General features: G+C 38.8%; 1 protein-coding gene across 1 annotated transcript in view; it reads left to right on the top strand.

Annotated features, from left to right (window-relative positions):
• ADAMTS20 (ADAM metallopeptidase with thrombospondin type 1 motif 20) overlaps positions 1–26,499 on the top strand; it is a 265,728-nt gene that overhangs the window by 24,607 nt on the left and 214,622 nt on the right. Inside the window, exon 3 of the mRNA XM_075209069.1 lies at positions 20,034–20,199. Within this exon, the coding sequence (XP_075065170.1) occupies positions 20,034–20,199 (166 nt within the window). The remainder of the gene's footprint in view (positions 1–20,033; positions 20,200–26,499) is intronic.

The raw sequence follows: 26,499 nt of genomic DNA, 5'->3' as shown, positions 1-26,499 counted from the left end.
GGTTGAATATAATAATGTTCTCAGCCTAGTCAATCGTACCTTAAAAATAATACATCCTGATTGATCGATATTGAAACAGTTTTCATAAATGTTCCAAAGTGTCTGTGTATGGCGCATAGTATTTTGAAGGGTGTATAGTACAAAGGAAAGCGTTTATTTTTGAAGGTATATGTTGATTGGTGGCACTAATGGCATAATATGAAATACGATTGCTCTTGTCTAGGGATTTGAGATACTGATTTAAAAACTAGACAGGTGTCTGTTAAACAACAAACAAAAAAACAGTCTGTATGTACTATTTATCAATGCTTTGAAATATATAACATTGTTGTAATTGCAGTGTTCTGCCTAGCACCCATTTTCCGGGTGCTCCGCCCGGCTGTTTTTATTTGCCTCTCAGCTTTTGGAGACAAGCAGAGTCCTATTATAATACAATAAAACCATTGTTTGGGCAGCACGGTGGCTAAGTGGTTAGCACTTGTGCCTTACAGCACTGGGGTCATGAGTTCAATTCCCAACCATGACCTTATCTGTGAAGAGTTTGTATGTTCTTCCCGTGTTTGCGTGGGTTTCCTCCAGGTGCTCCGGTTTCCTCCCACACTCCAAAAACATACTGGTAGGTTAATTGGCTGCTATCAAATTGACCCTAGTCTGTCTGTGTGCGTTAGGGAATTTAGATTGTAAGCTCCAATGGGGCAGGGACTGATGTGAATGAGTTCTCTGTACAGCGCTGCGGAATTAGTGGCGCTATATAAATAAATGGTGATGATTATGATGATTGTTTCTCCCTACTATAACATGTACTATGTGAGCACTAGAACCAGCAGTGTGTGTTGGACCACTGACCACCAACCTGACCAGTCCTTGCAAGTGTAGGCAATAACCTCCAAGATTTTTCATTATTATTGCAAAAAATTACAACTGCCCCCACCTGGCTGCTTCTTAATGCCACCCGGCTGGCAATATTTTCTGGGGAGAACACTGAATTGCGATTTCCTTCTTTAATTATTATCTGTAATAGTTTGCTTATGAACAATTGATAATTCTTGCCTTTTCAGGAAAAAGGTTTATCTCCGTTGTTTTATTTTGTGTAATGAGTGTGCTTGTTAAAAAGTAAATAAATATATAAACTTTCCATCCTTGATTGTTAAGTTTAGCTTCAGACTGCTACCTGCAGATTCTAAGGATATGAAGAAAGGGATCAGCACAGCTTCTTAGTTCAAGCAACTGGCATACCAGCTACATTACTTGCTGAACTGTCGTGGTCCAATAAATAATGGCAGTGGGTGAGGGAGTGGAATTTTGTTCTGTTTTAAAGAAGTTTCCTATAAACCTAAACTAAAGTGTAAATAGAAAATCATACATTTACCTGGTGACCAGTCCTCTTTAATCTTTTGTATTGTTTGGCAAAAGGAGTGGGAGCCAGCATTGTGTAAGTATGTTAGTTTGTTTAGTACTGTATAAACTTTTAAATAAGAAAATGAAAAGAAATGGCATTGACAGATTTTTTTGACATTCTAAAAATAGCTGCAATCCTGTAGCCATATAGCTTCCTACACCTCTCTGCTGGAAGTTTGGTCCACACTTTTTGAGCAAACTGCTCCCATTCTCCCAGATTTGCCTACCAATTGCTGTTTTCATATCTCTCCACAAGTGTTCTATGAGATGTAGATCTGGCCTCATTGCTGGCCTCTTCGGAACAGTCCTGTGTCTTATCTTTAACCATTCCTGGGTACTTTTTGCAGTGTGTTTACCCTATTATCCTGCCGGAAGATCCATGACCTTTGATGGAGACCCAGCTTTTGACACTTGGTTCACTGTTGCTCTCCAAATGGCCTGGCAATCTCCAGATTTCACGATACCATGTAGACGTTAAAGGTATCCAGTGCCAGATGCAGTACAGCAGCCCCAAAATTTTACTGAACACTCTCCATGCTTGACTGTCAGGAAGGTGTTCATTACCTTTACCAAAAAGCTTTAATTTGGTCTCATCTGTCCACAATACATTCTCCCAAAAGGAGTTTGGATTATTCAGGTTTGTTTTGCCAAACTCCAGTCAGGATTTCTTATTTCTCTCCCTCTGCAGTGGAGCCCTCCTGGGCCTTCTACTAGATAACCCCCTTTCATTGAATTGGTGACGAATGGTGCGAGTTGAAGTTGTCGTGCCTTGTTGCTGAAGGTCAGCTTGAACCTGTTTGGCAATAGATTGAGCTGCTCTCTTCATCATTCAAATAATCCTGCCCTGCAGTATTCAATCACGTTTTCTCCAGGGATGTTGGCTACAGTGCCATGGGCCTTAAACTTTCCTAATAACATTACATATGGTAAAAAAAAATGGGAACATCAAGTTCTCTGGAGATTGATTTGTAGCCTTGAGATTGTCCATGTTTGGTATAGTCCTCTATCTGACCTTCTTAGACAATTCTTTTGCTTCCTCTCCATGCTAATTACAGTACACACAGTGGCACAAAACAGGAGAATTATTCATTTTCTCTATTCTAGCTCGTTTAACACCTCAACTAACACAGTGCAATTAGTCTACAGCTTGTCTTATTTTCCATGTTGCAGTGGAGTGGAGGCTCCCTTGCCCCACACTTTCCTCCATTTATCCCAGTGACCCTATAAACCAGGTTTTACTTATCCAGAATGAAGTGGAAAGCGACTTTTCCACTGCTAAACTAAAATGTGTTGGCATCTAAAATACATTTTACGTTACCCTGTAAGGTTGCACATACATTTTAACCTGATGGTAGGTGAACATTTTAAACTGCCTATCTAAGAGTTAACCCCTAAGGCAGTGGTTCCCAAACTTTCTCAGTTCGAGGAACCCTTAGGGTCACCATAATCTTTCCAAGGCAAGGCACCCCTAAGCCAAAATGATTACCGGGTAGTCCCATTTTTTAATTAGTTGGGTCAAAATGACGTAAGATGTATTTAGGCCCCTTCACCATCACATTGTGCCCTTTCATCATATTACTCTGTCCCCTTCTTCGCCATCTCTCTCTGTCCCCCTCCTTCAGCGTGTCTCTCTGTCCCCCTTCAGCATGTCTCTGTCCCCCTTCAGCGTGTCTCTGTCCCCCTTCAGCGTGTCTCTGTCCCCCTTCAGCATGTCTCTGTCCCCCTTCAGCGTGCCTCTGTCCCCCTTCAGCGTGTCTCTCTCTGTCCCCCTTCAGCGTGTCTCTCTCTGTCCCCCTTCAGCGTGTCTCTCTGTGCCCCCCTTCAGCGTGTCTCTCTGTGCCCCCCTTCAGCGTGTCTCTCTGTGCCCCCCTTCAGCTTGTCTCTCTGTGCCCCCCTTCACTCTCCTTTACTTACCTTCTTTCCTGACGTCCTCTCTGCTGCTGCTCCTCACTGAGGCTGACAGACGTGATGACGTCACGCACGGGAGTCAGTGAGGAGGAGGATCCGGCGCTGGATGATTGCTAAGTTTTTTGTTTTTTTCTCTTTTTATTGCTAGGGCGATCGCGGCACCCCTGTGACAGCGCCGCGGCACCCCAGGGAGCCGCAGCGCACACTTTGGGAACCGCTGGCCTAAGGGCTTCTAGTGCTAAGAAAACGGAGTTTCCTACTCAACCAGTTGGGTATTCTTTACTTTATCTATTCTTAAACAGTACTGCTCCCATAACAATATCTGAGGCATCTGTCTAAATTTATATTTAAAATTGGAGGTTATTACAGGGCTATTTTTAAGATTTGCTTCTAGATGGTATTTGAACTTTACTGAGTGTTTACCTTAGGTAAAGGGGCAGGTATGTTGGGAAAATTGGGAATACATTACCTCTAATGGTCTGTTATACCTAGAAAGGTTGTACTTTACTTATTATTCAGGTTTTGCTGTCAATTCCACCCTACATATGATCTATGATGACATCTTCAAGGTAGACTGCTGTCTACTATCTATATGTCCATCCTTTGGAAAGGGATTGGAGCTTTATGCAGCCCAAAAGGCAACATGATATTTTGGAAAAGGCTGGGTGGTGAAACTTGGTCCTCTTTGGTTCATTTCATTAGTCATTTGTAAACCTAGTGTAGTTTAATACATTGATTTTATGAGTCTTTCAATCATCAACTCGAGGCATGGCATTTAGAAACTGAATTTAATTTTCCAAAGTCATTGCAGAAGCTTATAGTCCCATCTGGCTTCAGAACTTGTATGGTGGGGCTTGGTCAATTTGTATGGAGGTCTTCAATGCCTCCTAATATGACCACCTTCATGATCCTTCTTGATCTGTTTAGACATGGTCTCTCCTTTAGCCTCCGGTACTCAATATTGTCATGTTGTATAAAAGTAGTTAGGCCAGGCATTTATAAGAAAACATCAATACTTATGACATCTTTAATTTTTTACTAGGTGCCAGTTTTTGCTATCCTTACCTCTAGTATTAAGAACAAGGTCATTGACAGAGGGGTATACTAGGACAGAAAGATATCTTTGCAGTAGTTTATAATGTGACACATTTGCTCTGGTTTTCTTTTCACTGGTTGGTTGTACTTCACTTCCCAAAAGCCTTTTGTACAGGGTCTAAAAGGTTCCCTGCAAATTGACTGAAGCGCACATTTCAGTGTTCTGATTATACACTCTAATATCAGGTCACAAGGCTTTCCATTTCTTTTTTTAACATTCATTCTGATTCTACACAGGTTGGGATCCTTTAAGTATTCAGTAGTAAAATAATCCTTGTTTGCTCTGGGTCTAGTAAACTTTTATTTTGCATATTTTTCCTTGATACTGGCGCATCATTATAAACAATACCTTACTCCCTCTGCAGAAGCTTTTCCACTTTGTAGGGTACTGTCATAATTTCCCTTCTCTGCCTCCCCGACCATAACTGTAAAAGGGTAGAGTTTTTAGGGGACCTGCAGCTCGGCATTCCTTCAGCATTATTTTCAATAAGTTTGAGACTACCAGTTACAGAACCTTTTAGCACTTAATTTGTTTTCTTACATATTCCAGAAATGTGATTGAAGAGAGAGAGAACAGTAGTTGTTTGAAACTAGGTGCACTATGGATCTATATCTTCATAATTGTATTAAGACCATCCCCTTAAAACGTAACTTTTATTAGATATGATTAAAAGCGAAATATAGGTTGATATCACTCTATTGATTAAAATTAGAAATTAAAACTGGAAGCACTGTGTATCTATACCTATATGCTCTAATCCCAAGGAACATATGGTAAGGAGACTGTATAGATATAGATAATATGCAGATATGGTCCTACAAGATCAGTGGTCCGTAATCTGCCACTGATATAAATGTAATCAAGGTACCGTTAGACAGAGAGGAGCGAGGACTATAGTATTATGTAGTCAAGTCCTACTCAAATCATTGCATAATCTCCATCCTGGAATCAATTAATATTAGATCATGACTGCTTGATTTGTATATTAACAGATCTAAGCTTGCACTTCAATCAAGATAAATATCTGGTTGGTGCCGTTCGCTGGGTACCTAGTAGATACATACACTAAAGGCTGTCTTGTAAATTCCCCACTGATAGTATTAATAGGGGTCAATCTATAAGTATCTATATAAGACACCAGCTAATGAACATAAATACATCTGAATCCAGTTCTAAAATTACAAAGGTATGTTACCTCCGTATTGACCAATATTATGGGTAGTGTATTGCTGACTACCTAACAATTCCCCCTCTAGCTCTGGAGTTATAGGGGTAGATCTGCATTATCAAACTTCTCCAAGTAAATAAACAGAGTGCTCCCAGCGATAACGCCGACGCACGTTTCGCTGTATGTTGCTTATTCAAGGCAAGCCGACAGAATGAGCTGACAGTTCTTATATACCGTCAGTTCCGAGCTAACTAGATGATGTCACAAATAGGAGCCAATCAAAGGTAAGTGTCTAAGGATGATTGACATCGTCATGCGCCAATAAGTGGCAAATCCTCCTTAACTCCGCCCTCACTATGTGTAAGTTGGTTAAATTGCAATCGGGTATCTGTGCAGCACAATTATCTACTCTCTCGGATTTACCATTATGAGTATTTATATCGACCAGTCAAAGTCCTCTGTGCCCATTCTAGGGCTGCACACAGGGTTGTGGTTCAGATAGAAACTTTTCATAAGCCGATCGCACCGATCAGATATCTACGATGTACCTTCTTTCCTCTTATTTAGCAGTCATATCATTGCGAGTACATGTTTCTTGCTCATCTACTTATGGGAACAGTTAAAGTTAGCATAGTATAATAAGGGTTCATCGTATACTGTCAATTTCTTTACAAGATCACTACATAATATCCTTAATTTCTGACCCTTTAGAGAAGAGTATAATATGATTGACAGAGTTGATCACCAATGAGACTCATGATAATAGTAAGTCCTCCTTATCTTAAATCTGAGCCAATCAGAGATGAAAGCTCAGTATGATTGGCAATATTGGCCACCAATGGAAATAAGTCCTCCTTATCCCCAACTTATATTCATTCATATTAGTTATAGCTGACAGAGTTTACGGCCAAATTCACTATTATTTGTTGATATGAAACATTAAAAACATCCGTAGGTGTCAGAAGGTAAGTAATAAACATGTAAATATATATAATCTCTATGCTTCAAGTAAACACCGGATAATTCATCATCACCAAGTGCTAATTAATAAACTGTAGTGATTTGACGTCTTGTTTGTCTTATTTACTATAATGATTACGGTTCTAGCAGACTAAACAATTCTCTCATTAAATTGTGTTATCCCTCTTATGTGAAATAAATTTCTCAATCATCTCGACCTCCCTACTTATATTAACTCAGTTTTGTAATATCAATGTTTTGTGAGAAAACCTGTGTTATTTAACTAACTTAATGGAGTGTCTGTTAGAAATATAACAGACACTCTAAAACATTGTTATATAATATTTAAAGTGATTAAGGAAAATAAATATTGTGTAACAAAATAATAATTAAATTGGGACTTAAAAATATATGTAAGGTCCGTTAGGACTAATTAAGTGAAAATAAATAAAATCAACAAAGTTACTCTTTTATAATTGTCACTTGATTTGCATGTTTAAAGAAATTGTTTATTAATACTTAGTTCTATTAGAACACTTTACTGTTGTTTATTTATTTCATCCCTATGTATAATGGTGTAAATTGGAAATTACACCCAATGTAAATATGGATATGTATCAACAAATATCAGCGGAATTGCTATTAAATTTTTATATCCAGTTCTTGATAAGGAGGACCTTAAATGAGAATGTCTCTCAGTTATTAACCTAAAGAAAGATAGTATAGTTATTATTCTCATTCAGCCCCATGGGATGTATAGCCCTAATTAAAAATATCATACGTGCTTCTTTCTTCAGTGATTCAGATCTTATATCACCTCCTCTTACCCCTAATTTAACTTGTTCCATTCCAAAGGCTGTAAGGTGTTGTGGATTACTATTGTGAAATTTAAGAAAATGTTTCGCAACTGTAGTGAGTGTCCTCATTCTTGATGTATCTTGAGTTGCGTTTCTTATATTACCGACATGTTCTAATATACGCTGTTTCAATGGTCTGTTTGTCATGCCAATATAGCTCATATTGCAAGAACATGTCAAGCAATAAATGGTTCCTTGTGTGTTGCAATTAATGAAAGATTGAATGACATAGGACTTGTTGAATCTGTCATTGAATTGTTTGGTTTTCCTAGTAAATTTGCATGCCCTGTGTCACTTTTAGATTTAAATAGACGTTTTGGATAATTTAATTCTTCACGATCAATTGTCTTAATTTCATTAAAGGCTTTTTTTTTTACCAATTTGTGGCTGTAGCCTCTCGTGCACAATCTTTCTCATAGTTCACATGCACGTTTCTTGAAAGTGGATAGGTGACCACAATTATGTCTTGTGCGCAAGAGTTCACCTTTTGGAATACTCCGAATAGTCGACGGGAGATGGGAACTAGTAGCATTAAGTATGCTGTTCGTTGCTGTAACTTTTCTGTACATATCTGTAGATAGTACTTTTTCATCTGTAATAAATATAGTCAGATCTAGGAAGTTTATTTTTTCGCCACTTATATCATATGTAAGTCTCAAATTCATATGGTTGATGTTAAGTTGATTCATAAATTCAATCAAAAGTTTTTTCTCACCTTCCCATACAACTAATATGTCATCTATGAATCTTAGCCATAATATAATATGGTTAGTGTATTTTTCATTATTAGTGGAAAAGACTGTTTCCCTTTCCCACTATCCCAAGTACAAATTTGCATATGTGGGGGCACATGTAGTGCCCATCGCTGTGCCCCTAGTTTGTAGATAATATTTATTGTCAAAAGTAAAATAATTTCTTGTTAATACAAATTCCAAAAGTTCTATCATGAAGTCGTTATGATCACTTGTTATTCTACCTTCCAAAAGCTGTTTCACGGCTTGTAGACCTAATTTATGCTCTATGCTGGTATAAAGTGCTTCAATGTCACATGTACAAAGCCATGTGTTCTCATTAACAATACTGTTTTGTATTTTCCTTAAGACATCTGTAGTGTCTTTTAAAAAAGAGGGTAGTGTTAGGACAAATTCTTTCAAATGTTTGTCAATATACATACTTGCCTTTTCTGTTAAATTATTCACCCCGGAGACAATCAGTCTCCCTGGTGGTTTTCTCTCATTTTTATGAACCTTGGGGAGCACATAAAAAGTAGAGACAGTAGGGTTTTCTGTCCATAAGAAGTCATAATCATTTTTGTTAGTTATGCCCTCATCTAAGGCATCTTGTATTTGATCTTGGTACTGTTTTACAAAATGAGTAGTTGGATTAGCAGATAGTCTTAAATAGCAGTTTGGATCATTCAATTGTCTGGTTATTTCTGCTTTATAATCAGACGCTGGCCAGATGACTATATTGCCGCTTTTGTCTGACGGCTTTATGACCACATCTTTCCAGAGGTTAATTTCTTTAATTGCCAATCTTTCCTCTTTTCTAATGTTACTAATTCATGAACTTGTTATGATTTTGATGCCTTAGTCAGTATTAGCACAGGCTTACCTAGGGCGCGGAGTCTAACGGCCTTCCGGTCTTCACCAAGAACCACCGCAAGGTAGTGTGGGCTTAGCTGCCGAAGAACCGCAGGTCGCGGCCCCCAGATTAGCCTACTGACGTAAGGAAGAAAGTTCTAAGTGATGGCAGGCAGACAAGAAAATAGACAATGCGGTGCAAGTACAGGCACTAACCGTGAATTCCAGGCGTAGTAGGTCTGGAACAGTAACCGATAGATGCACGGAGGCAATGGGTGCGTGGCAGGATCCAGAGAATAGTTGGTAACACAGCCGGGTCGGTACACAGAAGGTATCAGGTATACGGTGCCAGAGGGAGATCCAGAGAATAGTCGGTAACACAGCCGGGTCGGTACACAGAAGGTATCAGGTATACGGTGCCAGAGGGAGATCCAGAGAATAGTCGGTAACACAGCCGGGTCGGTACACAGAAGGTATCAGGTATACGGTGCCAGAGGGAGATCCAGAGAATAGTCGGTCACAGCCAGGTAGGTACACAGGAGTAGGAGGAATAGAGGGGTAAACAGGGAGCAGGATCACAGGAGTCAGGACACAGGAACTGTAGCCAGGAACAGGAAACACATTGCTCTGACACAGGCAGCGTGTCAGAGCAGGGAAGATATAGGAGTTTGAATTCCCCGCCCAGGAGTCACATGATCAGCAGCAGAGAGAAGCCGGAAGTGCGGCAGCGCTAACAGAAGCAGCGCTGAAGATATGGACACCGCTGTCAGCTCCCGCTGACAGCGCAGCGGAACGGGGACAAGGTAAGTTCCTAACAGAACTATGTTCAGATACCAAACTGTCTAGATCTTTCGGGACTAATTCAATATAAATTGAGACCTGAGGACATATCATTGGATTGGGATTGAAGGTAGATTTTTTTCTTCAGTATTTTATTATCGTTAATTGTCTGTGTATCATCACAAGCAGATTCTGATTGTAAATCTTCTAATATTTTGATAATTTCTTGGTCTTGCAGATCAAAATTATCACTATTAATGTTCAAACTGGTAGTCTGTTGTTGTTTAAAAAATTTATGTAATGGCAGTTTTCTACCATAAAGATGTAAATCTTTCTCTATTGTGAATCTGTCCATATCACTTGATGGTGAAAAGGATAAACCTTTGGACAGAATCTTTTCTTGTGCTTGTGTCAATACTTTTTCTGACAGATTAATAATTCTCAATGGACTGTCTTTTTCCTCTAATACCTTCTTTTCCTGTATTGTCCCTGAGGGTTCCTTTCCCAATCTCTTTGTTCTCTTTTGCGTAAATTTCTGCCCCCCCCCCCCCGTCTCGTTTTCTTATATCTTTTTCTGGCTCCCCATATCCTATATTTCTCCCTAAAAAATCTCTCTGATGAGGTGCTGGGATTTGAGTTCTGGTGGGACTATCAAATATTTCCCCTTCTGAAGTTTCAACTTCTGAGGTAGTGTAGTCTGTGTATGGTTTTTTACCTCCAAATCTATCTTTTTAAATTCCATTTAAATACCATATTGTGTTCAAAATCATTTTTGTCTCTAATAAATTTCTTTCTTTTTTTATCTTTGACCATTTGTTCTGTCATGGACTTCCTTTTTATATTTTTCATAAGTTTTTTTGAAATTTATCTAGGTTTTCGTATTCTTTCAACTTTTCTCCTAATTTGGCTATATCAGAGGTATACTGATCCAGTCTGATTTGGTCGTATTTCACCAGCACTTTCATAAGCTCGCATGAACATTGAAGAAGGATTTGTTCCCATTCGTCTCTTAAAATGTCTGTTGCTAATTTATAGGCAGGGAATATTTTGGGTCGAAGACCTCTGGGTACCAATTTCTGTTTAATGTAATTGTCGAAGGTAAGTTTATTCCAGTAGGTCTTAGTTTCTTTAATTAGTAAGTGTTTAAGATCCAACAGGTCTTCTGAAAAATGTAAATTATTCTGTTCTCTAGATTGTAGCTCACTAAAAAGGCATTCAGAATTTGCTCTCCATTTTTCCTGTCTTGAACTGAGATCCTGTCTTATATTAAGAGATGTCATCTCCGTGTTTATATATTTAAAAAGGGAAGGATAGATATTCTACTTATTATTCTCAATGAATTATATTTTACTTTTTGTCCTTAAGAGAACCAATACCATATTTCTAATTATAATTAGTTGTGCTGGTAGATGGAAATTGAATGAAATTAAAAAATTTGCATATACAGAAAAAAAGGTTCTACTACCGCACCAACTCTAGAGCCATATCCCAGTGTCAATAATTATATCTCTTAGGGTAATTTTTTAATTCCCTTCTATAATTAAGTACATATACATTTTGTATTATTCTATGACTGGGGTGCAACCTAAAACTAAAGTGACTTAGTGATTGAAGAGAGAAAGAACATTAGTTTGGTTGAAACTAGGTGCACTATGGATCTAATAATAGAAGGGAATTAAAAAATTACCCTAAGAGATATAATTATTGACACTAGGATATGGCTCTAGAGTTGGTGCGGTAGTAGAACCTTTTTTTCTGTATATTCCAGAAATGTGTAAATTATCTCCCTAGAATAGGTCATGTAGCAATGATGGGACGAAAACCTGCAGGAAAGATCAGAGAGCCAAATAATGTTTCTATGTTAATATTAAGCAGTATGGTATTTAGCGGCATTATAGTGCATGCCTAATACTCCAAGTGTATTCACTCAACATTTTTCAGTGTTTATAAAATTAGCTTTCACCAGGTTAACCAAACTGCCTGATTTTAATAAAGCATTCTACCAGTTTCCAGTCAGCAGTAATTGAACATGTTTGGTTCACAGGTTCTACATGCAGTTCTGCAGTATATGCTAACTGGGCAAATAAAAATATATGTTTAATCACATTGTATGGGTTCATTATTAAACAGACAATTTGAAGGAATATGTTTTAACGTTTGATACCCAGGGCCACCTTAACTACTTTATGGGCCCCCGGGCAATGCAGTGCACCGGGCACCTTAATTTATATATATATATATATATATATATATATATATATATATATTAGTGTGGGTGTGTAAAAAAAAATATATATGTATGTAAAAAAAAATGAGTATATATTTAATCACTTTTTTTTACAAAATTAAAAATAAATAAAATATATATATATATATATATATATATATATGTTAACCCGTGCATGATACTCATGCATTCTAGTCAAATCAAGCTACTTAAGGTAAAAGGTTCTTGTCATCTTCATTGCCACACACACACGCCGCTAGGCTTTTATATATTAGATAATGCTAGGTCAGTGTAGTATATAACTCCGCCCAGCAGGTGGCGCTGCAGCTTGAGCACTCTGTTACCCGGTAGTTTTTTACACACACACACACACTAACACATGCCGCTAGGCTTTTATATATTAGATAGGGGCCCCCTTAACTTACCTTAAGTCCGATCCCCTTCTCCTTTTTTCCGCGCCGCTTAGTCTCTTCTGCGCTCTTCCGTGCTGTGCTCGCAGTGAATGCTGGCCGTGACATCACGCCCAGCATTCACTGCGAGCACAGCACGGAAGAGGGGACCAGGGAGAGAGCCGAATCGCCGCTGACGTGACCGCAAGGTAAGTATTTTCATTTTAAAAATTTTTTCAGGATTTTTTTTTTACAGAGCTGCCTCAGACGGGCCTCCTTGCCCATTGTGCCCAATGGAAGAGATGGCCCTGTTGATACCATATTTGAAAAATGTTTTTTTATTCCTTATATGAGGCGGAGACCTTCCTTTCGCAGTTTGTAAGCCTCTGGGTCCTGGGCTTACAGTCTCTCCACTTTTATTCATAGATCTGTGCACCCTTTCCCCTAAAAACAGCCATACTAATTAGGGAAATCTTGTTTTTGGAACTTGGCTGCACATCAGCTGTGGAAAGCTCATCAGCTCTTTGGCTGCATAATACATGCCCATTATTTATTCCACTTGGTCAGTTCTTACCGTCATACAGTAGCAGCCATGGACCTAATGCACCACTGCATGACAATCTTTTCCATTAATTATAGTCTTGTTAGGTTCTCCTGCTGTAAGCATCTACCCTAGGGGACAGACAGCTAACCACACAGACTTGCAGATTGGGTACAAACAGTCTGCAGCTAGTTTATTTTTCAGTTTGCAGGTTACAAAATTAAATAACATAAGCAAATCCTATGGGGGCAGGTGGGGGGCTAGAGCCCAGCCGACAGGAAACAAATAACAACCCAGTTTGTCAAACTGACATTTCTGCAGTGTTTCTTTAGACTGGATTAAACTTCCACATTTCCCGCAGGCAGTATGATAGACTTCTGGTAGGCAGAGATGGGTGATTTGATTTGGCCAATTTGTCAATCATTCCAGATTTGCCCATAACTGACCTAATAACTTACACTTCCTGGAATATTAGACCAGTCACATTACATTAAGCGTAAATAAGGCAATATGCGAGTATTAACAAAATTCACACTTGTAAAGTCACGAATAATAGTACTGACTCATTCAAAATCCACTTCTCTTTATTTGTTAATATCCAAATCATACTGTACATTGCTTGCTACATGAACATGCCTATTTTGTACTGGCACAAGACATTTTTTTCCTTCGCTAAGTGTACAAATAACCAATTAATACATTGTTATCTTGTCACGGCTATGGATAATTATGGATCCCCAGCCTCTACTTAGATGGTGATAGTAGAGGGTGGTGGAGACAGGACACAGTGGAATTGGAGTTCTTAACTTGAGAGCATCACAGGGAACAATAACACAAACGATGGTAGTAGTGTTGCAACTTGATATATTGATAGAAGATACAACAGCAGTTATAATAAAATACAATCGTAATCACAGATGCACTTCAGTTGGTAACCAATGGCAACAGCATGCAAAATAGACAATATAACAGTTAAACGCTAGATGGTAATAGAACACTTGGATCCCACACGAAACACACAGCAGATGAAGGTGAACCACTGACACAGCTAAAAGTCCGATGAGAATAGTATGTAGACTTGGCTGATCCAAACGTATAATATGATTCTCTTTAGCAGGTGGTTATAGGTATCACAATAGTTAATTTAGCGGAACAGAGAGCGTTATATGCTATCCAGGAACTTGGGTAACTGGTAACATGCAGAAAGGTGTTGCCTAGAAGTACAGCGTGATAACAAAATCCAAACTGAGCGTAGAACTAGAGGTCACAGGAGATCCGGTTAACAGGTAAGCAAGAGTTCATCACAATTAGACAGCAGCTGGGAATGCACACAACTTGTATTGAAGTAGAGGCTCCCGGCTTAGCAGTATATTCATATTACCGGTCCAGCAATAATAATCAGCAGAATAATAATAGCCGTGCCAGACATAGAACCACAGATGACAAGAGAACTTGATTGTAGTTCAACATAGCATACCGCAACATAGACAGCCGAGTAGAATAGTACTGGAGCCAATCAACATGAGCGCAGGTGTAGCAGACCACTCACGAATAGTTCTGTGTGCAGATGAACGATACTACGTAATTTCAGCTTGTAGATGAACCATGAACTGGCATACAGCGGAGCCGATGGAGAGCAATGATGACAGGCAACTTCGGCAACCGATAGTATCCAGCAGATAGGCAAAAGATCAGATATGCAGCCAGAACCCACGGCAGTGTAAGTAACACGAAGATCAGGCAATGAGTCCATGATTACGGGAACTTGAAATAGTCCTCTAGGACCAATAGGCTTCAGAAGGAGGTCCCAATCAACATAACGAGAAACACCTATGGACAGGTAGAGACTCTGAAGCGAAAGCAAGCACCAACATAGTTCTTAAAGGGCAAGTTACAACGCCAGTACCTAGCTATGGGACCGGCGTGTGACACATCTGAACTGATGTATATTTTACAGTGCAAGAAAGCATTATTTTATTCGGCACTTGTCATTGGTGCCATTTGCTATTTAAGCGTAGAGATTTCCAGGCAATACATTGGCATCTCCACAGGTGTATTATTTTTACAAACCTGAAAAAAAGCCGTATTTTATCATTTTCTTTTTTTCCTGTACTTGTCACTGTCACTTGTCAGTCTGTCCATCCCCTCTAAGTGAAGCTTTTATTGTATTTGGAAGCCCTAATATTAAGTTTATTGTCAGGTTTTTTTATAAAGACTGACAACAAATGAAAATATACCATAGAAATGTGACAAACTTTACTTAAACCAAAGCAGTGGTTTTGTAGATATTAGTCAAACACATAAGAGTATTGAATAGCTAGCCCATGTTGGCAGTTCAGATAATAATGGTGATGATGATGAATCCTGGGAATCTCTATTGTCATCTTTTTTCAAATTGTGGCAGAGAGCTTTCTTTACTTAGACACAGGTTTGTGGCCTTAGATGACACAAATGTCAGCTCCTAGCAGTAGTGAAAGCTACGCTGTGGTGAAAGCAAAGCACATCTGAAATGATAATCGAGTGCCTGAGTACTCTCAGCATGAGCACAAGGAGAGATGATGAGGATTAACATTTACCCTCATCCCAAGGTACAAGATTATCAGACGAGGATGAAAATTTACCACCAAGTAATAAGCTTTCATCTGGCCAAAAAGTGCAATTGTTGACCCCGCATTGATAATTTCATTGTACAAGAAAATTAACCATGCTAGTGCCAGTATTAATGGCAAATGAAAAATGGTGCTAATGCATCCTCATCAAAATCCAACATACTTGGAATAAAAAAAAATTATGTAATAGGTTGCAAGTGCTAGCCAGTTGTGCGCAATAAAAATCAATGTGTTTGTACATTTTGGTGATCTAAACTCACAAAATTAAATTACATTAGACAACCTATTTTCAGAAACTGCTTTCTAAGTTGTATCATTGGTGATGATGTAAAGGAAACAGTCACAAATCTAGATGCAGCTGCCTTTCAGTGTAAAAAACCTGCCTACCTAACCAACCACTACTGGCAAGCACATCTCCTCCACCATCCCATCACTCTCCCAGAAAACATAATACTTTATCATAGGACAAGCAAAACTAATTACACAGTACTAGACAATGCCGTGGCTGCGAGTTCTCCATCACATACAACCATACAAACAAGTACCTAGGATCTTCCTAGTTCAAGAAATAGGATCCATACTTTATATAGAAGGTGAGACACCATTGTAAGCTGAAGATCCTCAGCTTGAATCATTTTCAGTTACATGGCGACTATTATGTGCATAATATGTGCACAAAGGGTTAGTCAAGGTCATCATAGAATAAAGCCTAGAACATCCGCCATAATCCAACATATGTAAAAGCATCTATCTCCTTTGTAAGAACCGTACAATACCTGACAAACCAGATGGCAGTTTCAGAAATAAAGATGAACATGTTAATTGTACATCTAGCATAGTTAATATACATTTTGATCATTCTGGGACAGAAGTAACTCCTGAAGACCTTTTTACTTAATTTTTGTAATAATTCCACAGTAAAATTTCGAACCACTCAAGATTGTTGACACCAATCATGACTGCAGTACAAAGGTAAAAGCACAGCAGGACACATCTTCGAGTGCACTTAGCAAAATGGATAGCTTTAGTAGCTTTAGAGAAGATACCTTTCAAGTTTGAGACTGCTTCATTTAGGAAATTCATTGCATGTGCAGAACTGAGCAACTAGGAACTGTCTATTACTTTTCAAACATAGCTGTACCCGCTTTATACACCAACGTTAAATAACCTTTAAATTTTAATTGTTAAGCATCGTCTTTTGCTTTCACTTGCTGTGTTCTGCTGCTTGCTGTGAGAGTTTGTGGATGGCTGATGAGAAGTGGGCAGGGCGCATTGAAGCTGGATTTCTGCGAATTGAAGCAGATGAATTGCAGCAATTCAAAATCTGTCAGAGTATTGGTAATACTGGATTTCTTGCTCTACACACAAACCTAATAGGTAGTCACACCCATTTCAGTGCTTATACTTAAAAGCTAAATAAAGTGGAACTACACTAATCTATTGCCAAAGTAAAATTCACTGAAGTTTTGAAAACTGCGAACAGGAACATTGGTGAAATGTAAACACCTTCAATCCGTTTTCTCATATAAACTTGGTTTTCTAACCCACTACCAGCTACTATTCTTACTGACAGTGAGTTTTCTGTGCATAGAGAAAATTCTTTTCAAAAACTTGTCACTATGTTCCCATCCTTTTTCTTTTATTTTTTTATAAAACCTGCCCATCAAAGATGTCACATCAGTAATTTTTGTAACATATCAATGTTAGGTTATTGTGACCTATAAAGCTTGTCAGAATGGTGCATAAATATGAGTATGTTAGAGAACCAAAGTGAATTAAAGTTAATTTCTTTCATTTTGATTTCCAATATATTGTAGGGTTACCTTAAATCTGGGAATATATTATATTAAACTTTGTTATTATTATCATCATCATCAACATCTATTTATATTGTGCCAGCAAATTCCGTAGCACTTTACAATTGGAGACAAACACAATAATATACAATATTGGATAATACAAAGAGGTAAGAAGGCCCAGCTCACATGCTTACAATCTAGCAGCAATTTTAGACCATTTCCCTTTTAAATCACTTAAAAGGAGATAAGGCCACATTCCTTGGAAACTTCCATTTGTTCCATCCATTTCAGCATGTAGCATTTTCAGACAATGACCAACCTATTACCTCGTGCAGTTACTGTTATGTTGTACATGACAATGACTAGCATATTGCTCCCACCAAGAAGCAAACATTCCCTTGAAAAAGAACATATCTTGGGAATTACAATATAGTCAGGATACAGACACAGAGAAACAGCATTGTGCAATTGGCCATATATTATTAAAAACAATAACAACTGCTCATTTGTTTAGAAAGGAACCGCCAGCTCCTTATTAAGGCAATGGACTAGTGGGATAAATGGGGTCTTTGTTGGAGACTTAGCATTATCAGGGATGGAATCCTCAAAATGGGAACTACCCCTGCAAAACAGGGACATCTGGTAGCAATAAAGTATTAAGATGCTTTTAGTGCCAATAAATTCTTGTGACATATCCAGGGTGGTAGCGCAGTGATCTTGAATGCATCTATTATCATCAATTTACACTCTCTGGGGAAGTAATAAATAAAAAATGTCTTATATTGTCTTATATTATGCCATCAGCTTGCCCCCTACAGGCTTCAGTTAGATTTGAGCGCACAAACACACCCAAGAACATTCATGCAAAAAATGTGTCCTGTGCACATACATTTTTATGCATGTATTTTGAGATACGTCTAGATACGTTAAGTTATGTCCAACTAAAAATCTAGGCAAAGAGACAGCAGTCATAATCATCAACTTCATCTTCATGGCAAACAGTTTGTGCAGCCTATGAAATAATTGATTATGATTACTTGCTTAACTTTCATTGTAAAACAAAAAAATTAATTTTTTTTTTTAAAAACAAAGATCCTCTCATTCATGGTAAAGTACTTAACCAGCAACAACGTGAAAAAGCCTGGACTGAGTTCCACTATGAGTATTTGGCCGCCCTTATAGAGTGGAAAGCAGCACCAGAATAGACAAGCTGGACCTGATAACACTACTGCAGGGAAACTTGACTGTGGGTATTGGGGCAATAGAAAAATTGGGCCCCTGGAGTGGCACCTTTTGGTTGTTCTTTTGTAAAACATTTTTTAAAATGTTCTTTTTAACAATGAAAGATATAGCAGTTATAATTATCAGCCAATCATGCGAATGTCTTCAAAATGCAAAATGTATATCTGAATACTAATATATCTAAAACTACTCTTAACTCTTAATGGGACATATCTTGCTAAGTGGCTGCCTAATTTACATGTGCATGCCCTTACTGTACTGCACTTGCATGTAACTGCCACTAATGGGGCAAGGGGTGGCACATCCAAGAAACGTTTAGCTCTAAATACAAATGGAAGTTTTGGCTCATGCGCAGTGCAGCAAAATAACATTTCTATGTTGTACAAATGGACTTGCGTCCCTCTCTAAATAAGGCCCAACATGTTAGTTTTTCAGATATATGTAACTTTTTATCATTAAAGATTAGACAGAGAGAAGACAAATTTGCAGGTAGTTTAAGAAGTTATATGGGTCTTAATGGGAGAGAATGCATACATTACATTTATTTATAAAGTGCTGACGTAAGCTCTCACGGGCAGGGTCCTCACTCGCTGTTGTATAATATGTTTACTGTCCATCTTCCTCATATGTCCTTGTCAAGGCTTTTGATGCATTCTGTGTGAGTCCCTACACTAATGTATTCTCTTTGGGTGTAACTGTTTTCATGTAGTTGTGATCACGTAGTTGTACACATTGTCTGTGTGTGCATGTTAGGGAATTAAGACTGTAAGCTCCAATGGGGCAAGGACTGATGTGAGTTCTCTGTACAGCGCTGCGGAGTCAGTGGCGCTATATAAATAAATGATGATGATCTTGTTTGTGATCCTGCTTACTGAATTGATTGTTCAGGGTTGCGGAATCTGTGGCACCCTATAAATTAATAATAATTAGTGCTGTATATTGAAGGGATTATGATACACATAGATAACATACAATGACAAGAAACAGAAGCTAAAGATGGCCCTGACTAAATGAGCTTATACTCTTAAGAAAATTATATTTTCTCTAAGCAGCAGAAAGTGTCTACTTCTATCTGACTTTTAGAATCTAATCTAATTTTAGAATGATAGTAGTTATATTGTAGTCTAATGTACAAATCTTTACTGGAGGATTGGACATCTTTGTGGTCTTATAAAGGGGATCAGGTTGACTGTGCTGTGTATAGGAACTGCTACATCTTATTAACAATTGTGAGCCACATGGTACATTTTTTTTATGGTGTTTTGTTTACTTTTCCCTATCTCAAAGTGTAACAAATACCTACTTCAAAGGGTTGCGTATGTCCTTGGAGTTTCTAAGAATAAGTAGAAAAATATGATGCATTTAACTTATGGCTTCCTCTAATTTTGTAGGAGGACAGTTTTCTAAAATTGTAAATCCAAACCATATTGTCAGTATGATTCTAATAAAAATACATCAACTTTTTTTGTCGCACAGATTGGCACTTTTAAAGCACGTGATGGGGAATATTTTTTAGAACCATTGATGAAATTTGATGACGTGGAGCATGAAGATGAGCACAGCAAACCACATCTTCTCTACAAAAAACAAGTAAAATCTGGGGAATCTTCTGGAAAAACAAAGTCAAACTGTGAAATTTCAGGTACAGTTGCATTGGAGCATAACAGTAAGATGTTTAGTTGTTCAATCATATGTATTATGAACAAAATAAAACTTGTGTGCTAGAATAATATTGAAATCATGTTGTTTTATTTACAAGGGGGTGGGTAACTCACTGGGGAAAAGTGGTACATGCCAATTAAAATGATTAACCATGCATCTTTTAGACTTAGAAATTTCAGGAATGGCTTAAATGCATATTTTGTTATGGTTTCTGATCCACATCAGCAAGTACAAAAATGTATCCAGAATGATCAATGAATATGGAGTCCTTAATATATCCTACTGAGTATGTGCAGGCCAGTGATGCCCACAATAGGTCATGTTTTGTGTATGCCTTGTGTGAGAACATGCTTTAAGGGGGCAGCTGGAAATTACAGGGCTGCACAACAGAAAGTTGATGGGTTCCTACCACTTCAAGCCACTTCCTAGCTCCATTGCTAAAGTCCCACTCCATACAGAAAAAATACTGTACCTTACATATAGCAATGCTGTGCACTAATGACCCCTTTATAAAGGAAATAAGCCAAAAAGTAGAAGCTGGAAAATAACAAAGGCTTTACCACATTTCACCAAGAATATTTTACAATAACTTGGCTGACACCTTCTGCACAGCATGCAGCTTTTACATCTTTATCTCATTCTTTAACAGCTAATCTTTCTGCCAGCCAAAGGTAGGTAACTGGCTGTCATGACAAGGAGGGAACTTTCTGGCCACAATTGGGTGCTCTTACTAAGCTCAATTAAAACTGCTTTCTGGTCTTCTAGCTCTTAATTCAGACATTTGTTTTGTCACTCAAATATGAATCATTGATAAGTAACTATCTACCTATCATACTTGTTCTTTGCTGGCAGTGAAGGTGAAGTTGAAACCGGCTATTGTTTGTACACCCTGATCTAATTTGTCTAACTTTAAGTCCTACTATTACTGTGGCAGATGTGGCCTCCCACATCACACAGTTGTTAGAAAATTACAGCATTCAAAAGGTTATGTCGTTGTAAAAAACATTATGGAGTTTATTGCAGTATGAAGAGCAGAAAGGAAAAGTACATGCTCTTAGGTAATATAGGGATGAGTAATTGTAATGCAGGAATCATGTATTCGTATAACCGTCTTTTGTTGCAATACAGATATAAACAATATCTCTGACAAAATACTGGTGCAGGTTTACACAGTCTGAGGCAATGCATGGATATGAACAATGTCTCTGAAGAAATGCTGCTGTAGGTATATACAGTCTGAGGCAACTGAGACAACTGCGAAGCCCACCTGAGAAAAATAGTTTCCACAGTTCGTGCCTGGGGATTATGAGTAGAGCTATATATGAATAGAGTGTAGATGCAGACTAGATACAAACATAAGCAGAGTCAGGAATGAGTAGACTTGTATGATGCATTTCAGGTATCAGGAGTCTAACATAAGCAGAGCCAGGAACTTACAAAGTTTTATGATACAATCCAGTTATCAGACGAGTCAGGAACAGCAGATGCAAGGTCAGGAACAAATAGAACACAAGTATAGGAACCAGGAAGCTAGCATGTCCAATTCTATCACTGGCAATGAGTGTATAACAGGTGAGGGTTTAAATAATGGTGTCTTCCAACCAGCTCACAGAGGAACATACAGCTGAAGTGCATAGCAGATCTGAGTATCCAGCATAATGCAGGACAGATTTAAACAAACAATAATCAAGTACTGCAACCATGTAAGTAATTTTGTTACCCTATAAATCAATAAGAAGAATCTTACCAGTAGTCCAAAATGAACATTAATATCACCACCATACATAGCGGAAATGTCCATCCTCTTAGCCTGCAGACATATATACAGAGATTTCTTAATATGGTTGAACCACTACAGATAACTAATAGATTTGATCAGTTTTATTAGCATCATTGATGTAGTAAGTTTACCTTAAAGAATTGAGAGGAGGTATGAATACTTTCAAGTACTTTATATTATTGGAAACCGGGATTGTAGAACTTGGATTTGCGGTTAGAGGTGTGTCAGATTGCAATCACGATTGGACCAGTGGTTGCTTAGCTCTGTGCTGATTGTTCCAATTTTGAATACTGAGGACCAGTAATGTAGCAGGAAAAGGGTGCTACAATCCAACACATAGGTTCTGGTGAAAGGGAAAGGGCACATGTTTTCATACTTGAGATGTCACTGACTCTGGCATTTTGGTTTTGGATCTGTATTTTTTAGAAAAATAGCTAAAATATGCTAAAATTACATAATTTTGCTCTTTTTTTTGTTCATACATTATTATTAATCTCAATAACACTAATTTCCAGTCATTTCCAGTCAATTTTCATCATCTCACAGGTCACAATATTATTTTCATCCACTCTCGGTCAAAGACTGCAGCGAGCTGGCTGGATGCTAAGTGAAAGAGCAACAACACAAACACACGGCAGTTCAGAGCACATCTAGGAAACATTGCCACACAGCAGTGGCAGAAAAGAAAAATGGTGCAAGATGGAATTGTCCTTGGGCCCTCTCACCCACCCTTATGTAAGATATGGAAAAAGACATGTGTAGTTTAACAAACCAAGCACTCCAGCGACAAGAAGTGCCACTTTTGTGGCTAAAGTGCATGGTTTGTTTGGGCCCCCACAAAACAAGCTACCAATAGCTTAGCTGCCTTAAGCCTAACAGTGCTGTCAATGATCTCTACATTATTAAACCATGTCTGCTCGTGCTGCATCTTTAATCTCCTTCTCCTCTGTGGATACCTCCCTCTCATCCCTGAAGAACTGCCAAACTTATGTAGACACATGAATAGATATTACAACTGGAGTGTCATTAGATCTGCTTCAGACAGACTGTGACACAGAACATGTGGACAGCATGGAATCGGTGCATTGAACAGAGATTTAAACCAATATATAGACGCAGTTGAGGAGACTATAGTTAAGTTAAAACGTGACCCACCGGATTAGATCCCGGATTTAAGAGAGCTTGTACACAAGAGATACACTGGGCTTCAGAAGAATAATACAGAGGAGACCCTGAGGCAGGACAATAAATATGTCCAGTTTAAAGAACACCTAAGAAACCTGAGAAAATAAATGGTTGTGTCACCGGCCCCTGACTAAGCTTTGGAAGATGAAGACGAGGAGATCGCCGTCACCCTGAGCACACGGCTGGTACAGTGAAACTGAGAATGGCTCATGAAATCGTTTATGGTTCATTTGATCGCTTCACCCGTTCCATGGATAACTGTGGTAATTCTACAGCTAGTAAATGGCGACGAGCGCTGACCCCCCCGGGATGCGTGCATTTATCAGACCAAGACCAATCCAGGGTACCCCGACGGGTTGGTGATGGTGAACCCAGTGAAAAACAATGTATGTGGTCACACGTACAAGAGAGAAGCAATTGAAAGGATGATTGAAAACAAACTTCAGAAGGGTAAATCCACCAGGTGTCCAAAAATTGGCTGTGATCACTCTGACATGAGTATATCGGATCTTGTTCCAGACAATGCACTTAAAAAGAGCCATTGAAATTCACAGCAAAAAGCAAGATCCTTACTGAGCTTCAATTCCGCCTCAAATCCCAAAAAATTATAATATAGTTAGGTACCTTTTGATGTAAAGTGCAGTTTACAAACACTTTGGCAGCAAAGTGGAAAGTTTGACTTATACATATACACTTCTATTTAGACATCCATGCTTACATTACTTCTGCAAGCAACGTTGTCCTTTGTTAATAAAACTGTTGTCATTATACCGTTCAAAAAAAATTATAATATTCATCCACCATTCTTTGGATGTTGATAGTTGATAGTAGGATCAGGTGGAGTTACAGCAGAGGTGTCACTAATTCTGGTCAATTCTTTTACAGTAGACAAGACCAGGGGGTATATGTATGAACCTCCGGATTCTTCAACTCCGGCGAGTTCAGCGTCTTCAGCGATTAAATTTAAAGCGGCGCTGCCTTGTAAAGGGAAACTTGCCTTTACAAGGCAGCACCGCTTTAAATTTAAGCGCTGAAGATGCTGAACTCGCCGGAGTTGAAGAATCCGGAGGTTCATACATTTACCCCCAGATGTCAAAATGTTGTGCTGAGTCATCTGCATCATCATTGGGTGTCTTTGATTTTTGCAAAGCACAACAGTATATAGCACATGTAGGTAACATTGGAACACAGCGGTAGCTGAAAGGAATAGTGGTACATGATGGAATTGTCCTTGGGCACTCCCACCCACCCTTATGTTGGATCTTAAAAAGGACATGAACACTTTAACAATCCAAGCACTTCAGGAGTGCCACTTTTGTGGCTGATGTGCTTAGCTTGTTTTGTGGGGGGCCCAAACAAACCAACAATGGGCTTAAGGCACCTAAGGTAACAGTGCTGTTAATGAACTCTACTGTGGCAAGATGTTGTCGTCATCCTCAGCCTCATCCTCACCCTCATCAATGTGTACATCACCCTCACACATTATTAATTCATCACCACTGGAATTCACCATTACAGAAGTCTCTGTATTTTGATGTAATTGGCGGGAAAGGCCTTCCTCGTGGAAATTGTAGTTCATTTTTATGAACATGATCTTTTCCACATTTTGAGGAAGTAGCCTACTACGCCGATCGCTGACAAGGTTCTCGGCTGTGCTGAAAACTCTTTCCGAGTACTCACTGGATAGTGGGTAGCTTCGGCAATGCAAAGCGAGTTTGTACATGGGTCTCCAAATTCCCTTTTTTTCCACCCAGTATGTAAAAGGACTGTCTGATGTGTCTATTTCTATGCTGTCGTTAAAATAATTCTCCACCATCCTTTGGATGTTGATAGTAGGATCAGGTGGAGTTACGGCAGAGGTGTCACGTTTTTTGGTCAATTCTTTTAGACCAGACCAGATGTCAAAATGTTGTGCTGAGTCATCTGCATCATCCCTGGGTCTCTTGGGATAGCTAAGTTTTTGTTCCTAGCAGCAGTTGACTGAGAAACTGAAGGAGGAGATGCCGTCATGTCACCTAACACTTGAGCTGTCATCTTCTCACCAGGAGCTCCATGCATTGCCATGGAGGGAGGTACTTCTAGAATGCAAAACTAGCAAGATCCGATGACGTAACGATGACGTTTTGCCTCATTTTCAATTCCGAGGGCGCGCAATAGTCCCGAGCTGAGCTGGCTCGGTTCTCGGATCTGCTAAGTTTGGGTGTGCTCGGTTCTCCGAGAACCGAGCCCACCCGAACTTAGCAATTCTAATTTATACAGGGGAGGCATGTTTTATTGAGCATGGGTTGCTTAAAAGTATACAACCCCCTTTACTTTTTACCTTTCCCTAACACCCAAGCATATTGATATGTCTATGTTCATGTTATGTTAAGTTTATAAAATCTCTAAGTATTTCTTCATGTTTGATCCCTTGTGGGTTTAAAGCTTATGATGTACTGTGGTAAGTGGTGTTGCTAAGAACCTATATCTGCTGTGGTACTTCCAACTATAATGTGATATGCTGTCCAGCTTCTGAAGCTGACATTTATTCTTGAAAGATTCAAACCTGTTCTATAAGGTAGTTGGGAATAAATGCAAGTAATAAATGCAATAAATAAGTGGTGAAAAGAGAAATGTTCATGTGTAACATACACGAGTTGACCTGCAGCAATTTTGATCAACCCGAAAGACCAGGAGGGATTAAGTGAAAGGCCAATAATGATACATTTTTCAGTATTGCCAGTGAGAAAAGCTAAGCGAGTTAAATTGTGTTGGCTTCTTGGCTGAGAAAGGGGCACATTTCCTCACTCTTGTTGTTCATCACCCCCTTCATTATCTCCCTTCATTACTCCAGCTCTTCCACCCGACACTTTTGCTATGCAGGATAAGAGAAGTGGTGGGGAGAGCAAAACAGGGCACCCATTGCACTACCTGTTCTTACATTGTTACACACCCACTTCACCTCTGTCCACCAATGAGGAGAATGATGGTGTGTTACAATATGTTGCGTAAACTGAGCGTGGAAATGAAAGCAGTGCCCTGCTGCCATACCTGGTCAGCTAAGAAGGAAATAGATTGATGCCAGGGCTAGTGCAGAGCTGAGTGGAGTAGCTGGTGTTGGGAACACTCAGTCCGGTCACTCCACCACTGCTTGGTCCTTAGAAGGCAGATATTTTGGTCATGATGGATGAATAGAGATCAGAGCAGAAACATTAAATTTGATATTCTTTAGCATGCTGATTGTGGTGGAATAAAAGTAAATTGTGATTCTTCAAAGTCAGTGAGTATACAGTCATTGCCAAAAGTTTTGAGAATGACACAAATATTGTTTTTCAC

Source organism: Mixophyes fleayi, chromosome 4, assembly GCF_038048845.1.
Source record: "Mixophyes fleayi isolate aMixFle1 chromosome 4, aMixFle1.hap1, whole genome shotgun sequence".
NCBI lineage: Eukaryota > Metazoa > Chordata > Amphibia > Anura > Limnodynastidae > Mixophyes > Mixophyes fleayi.
The sequence above is the reverse complement of the archived record's forward strand: the minus strand, read 5'-3'. Positions and strand labels throughout refer to the sequence as shown.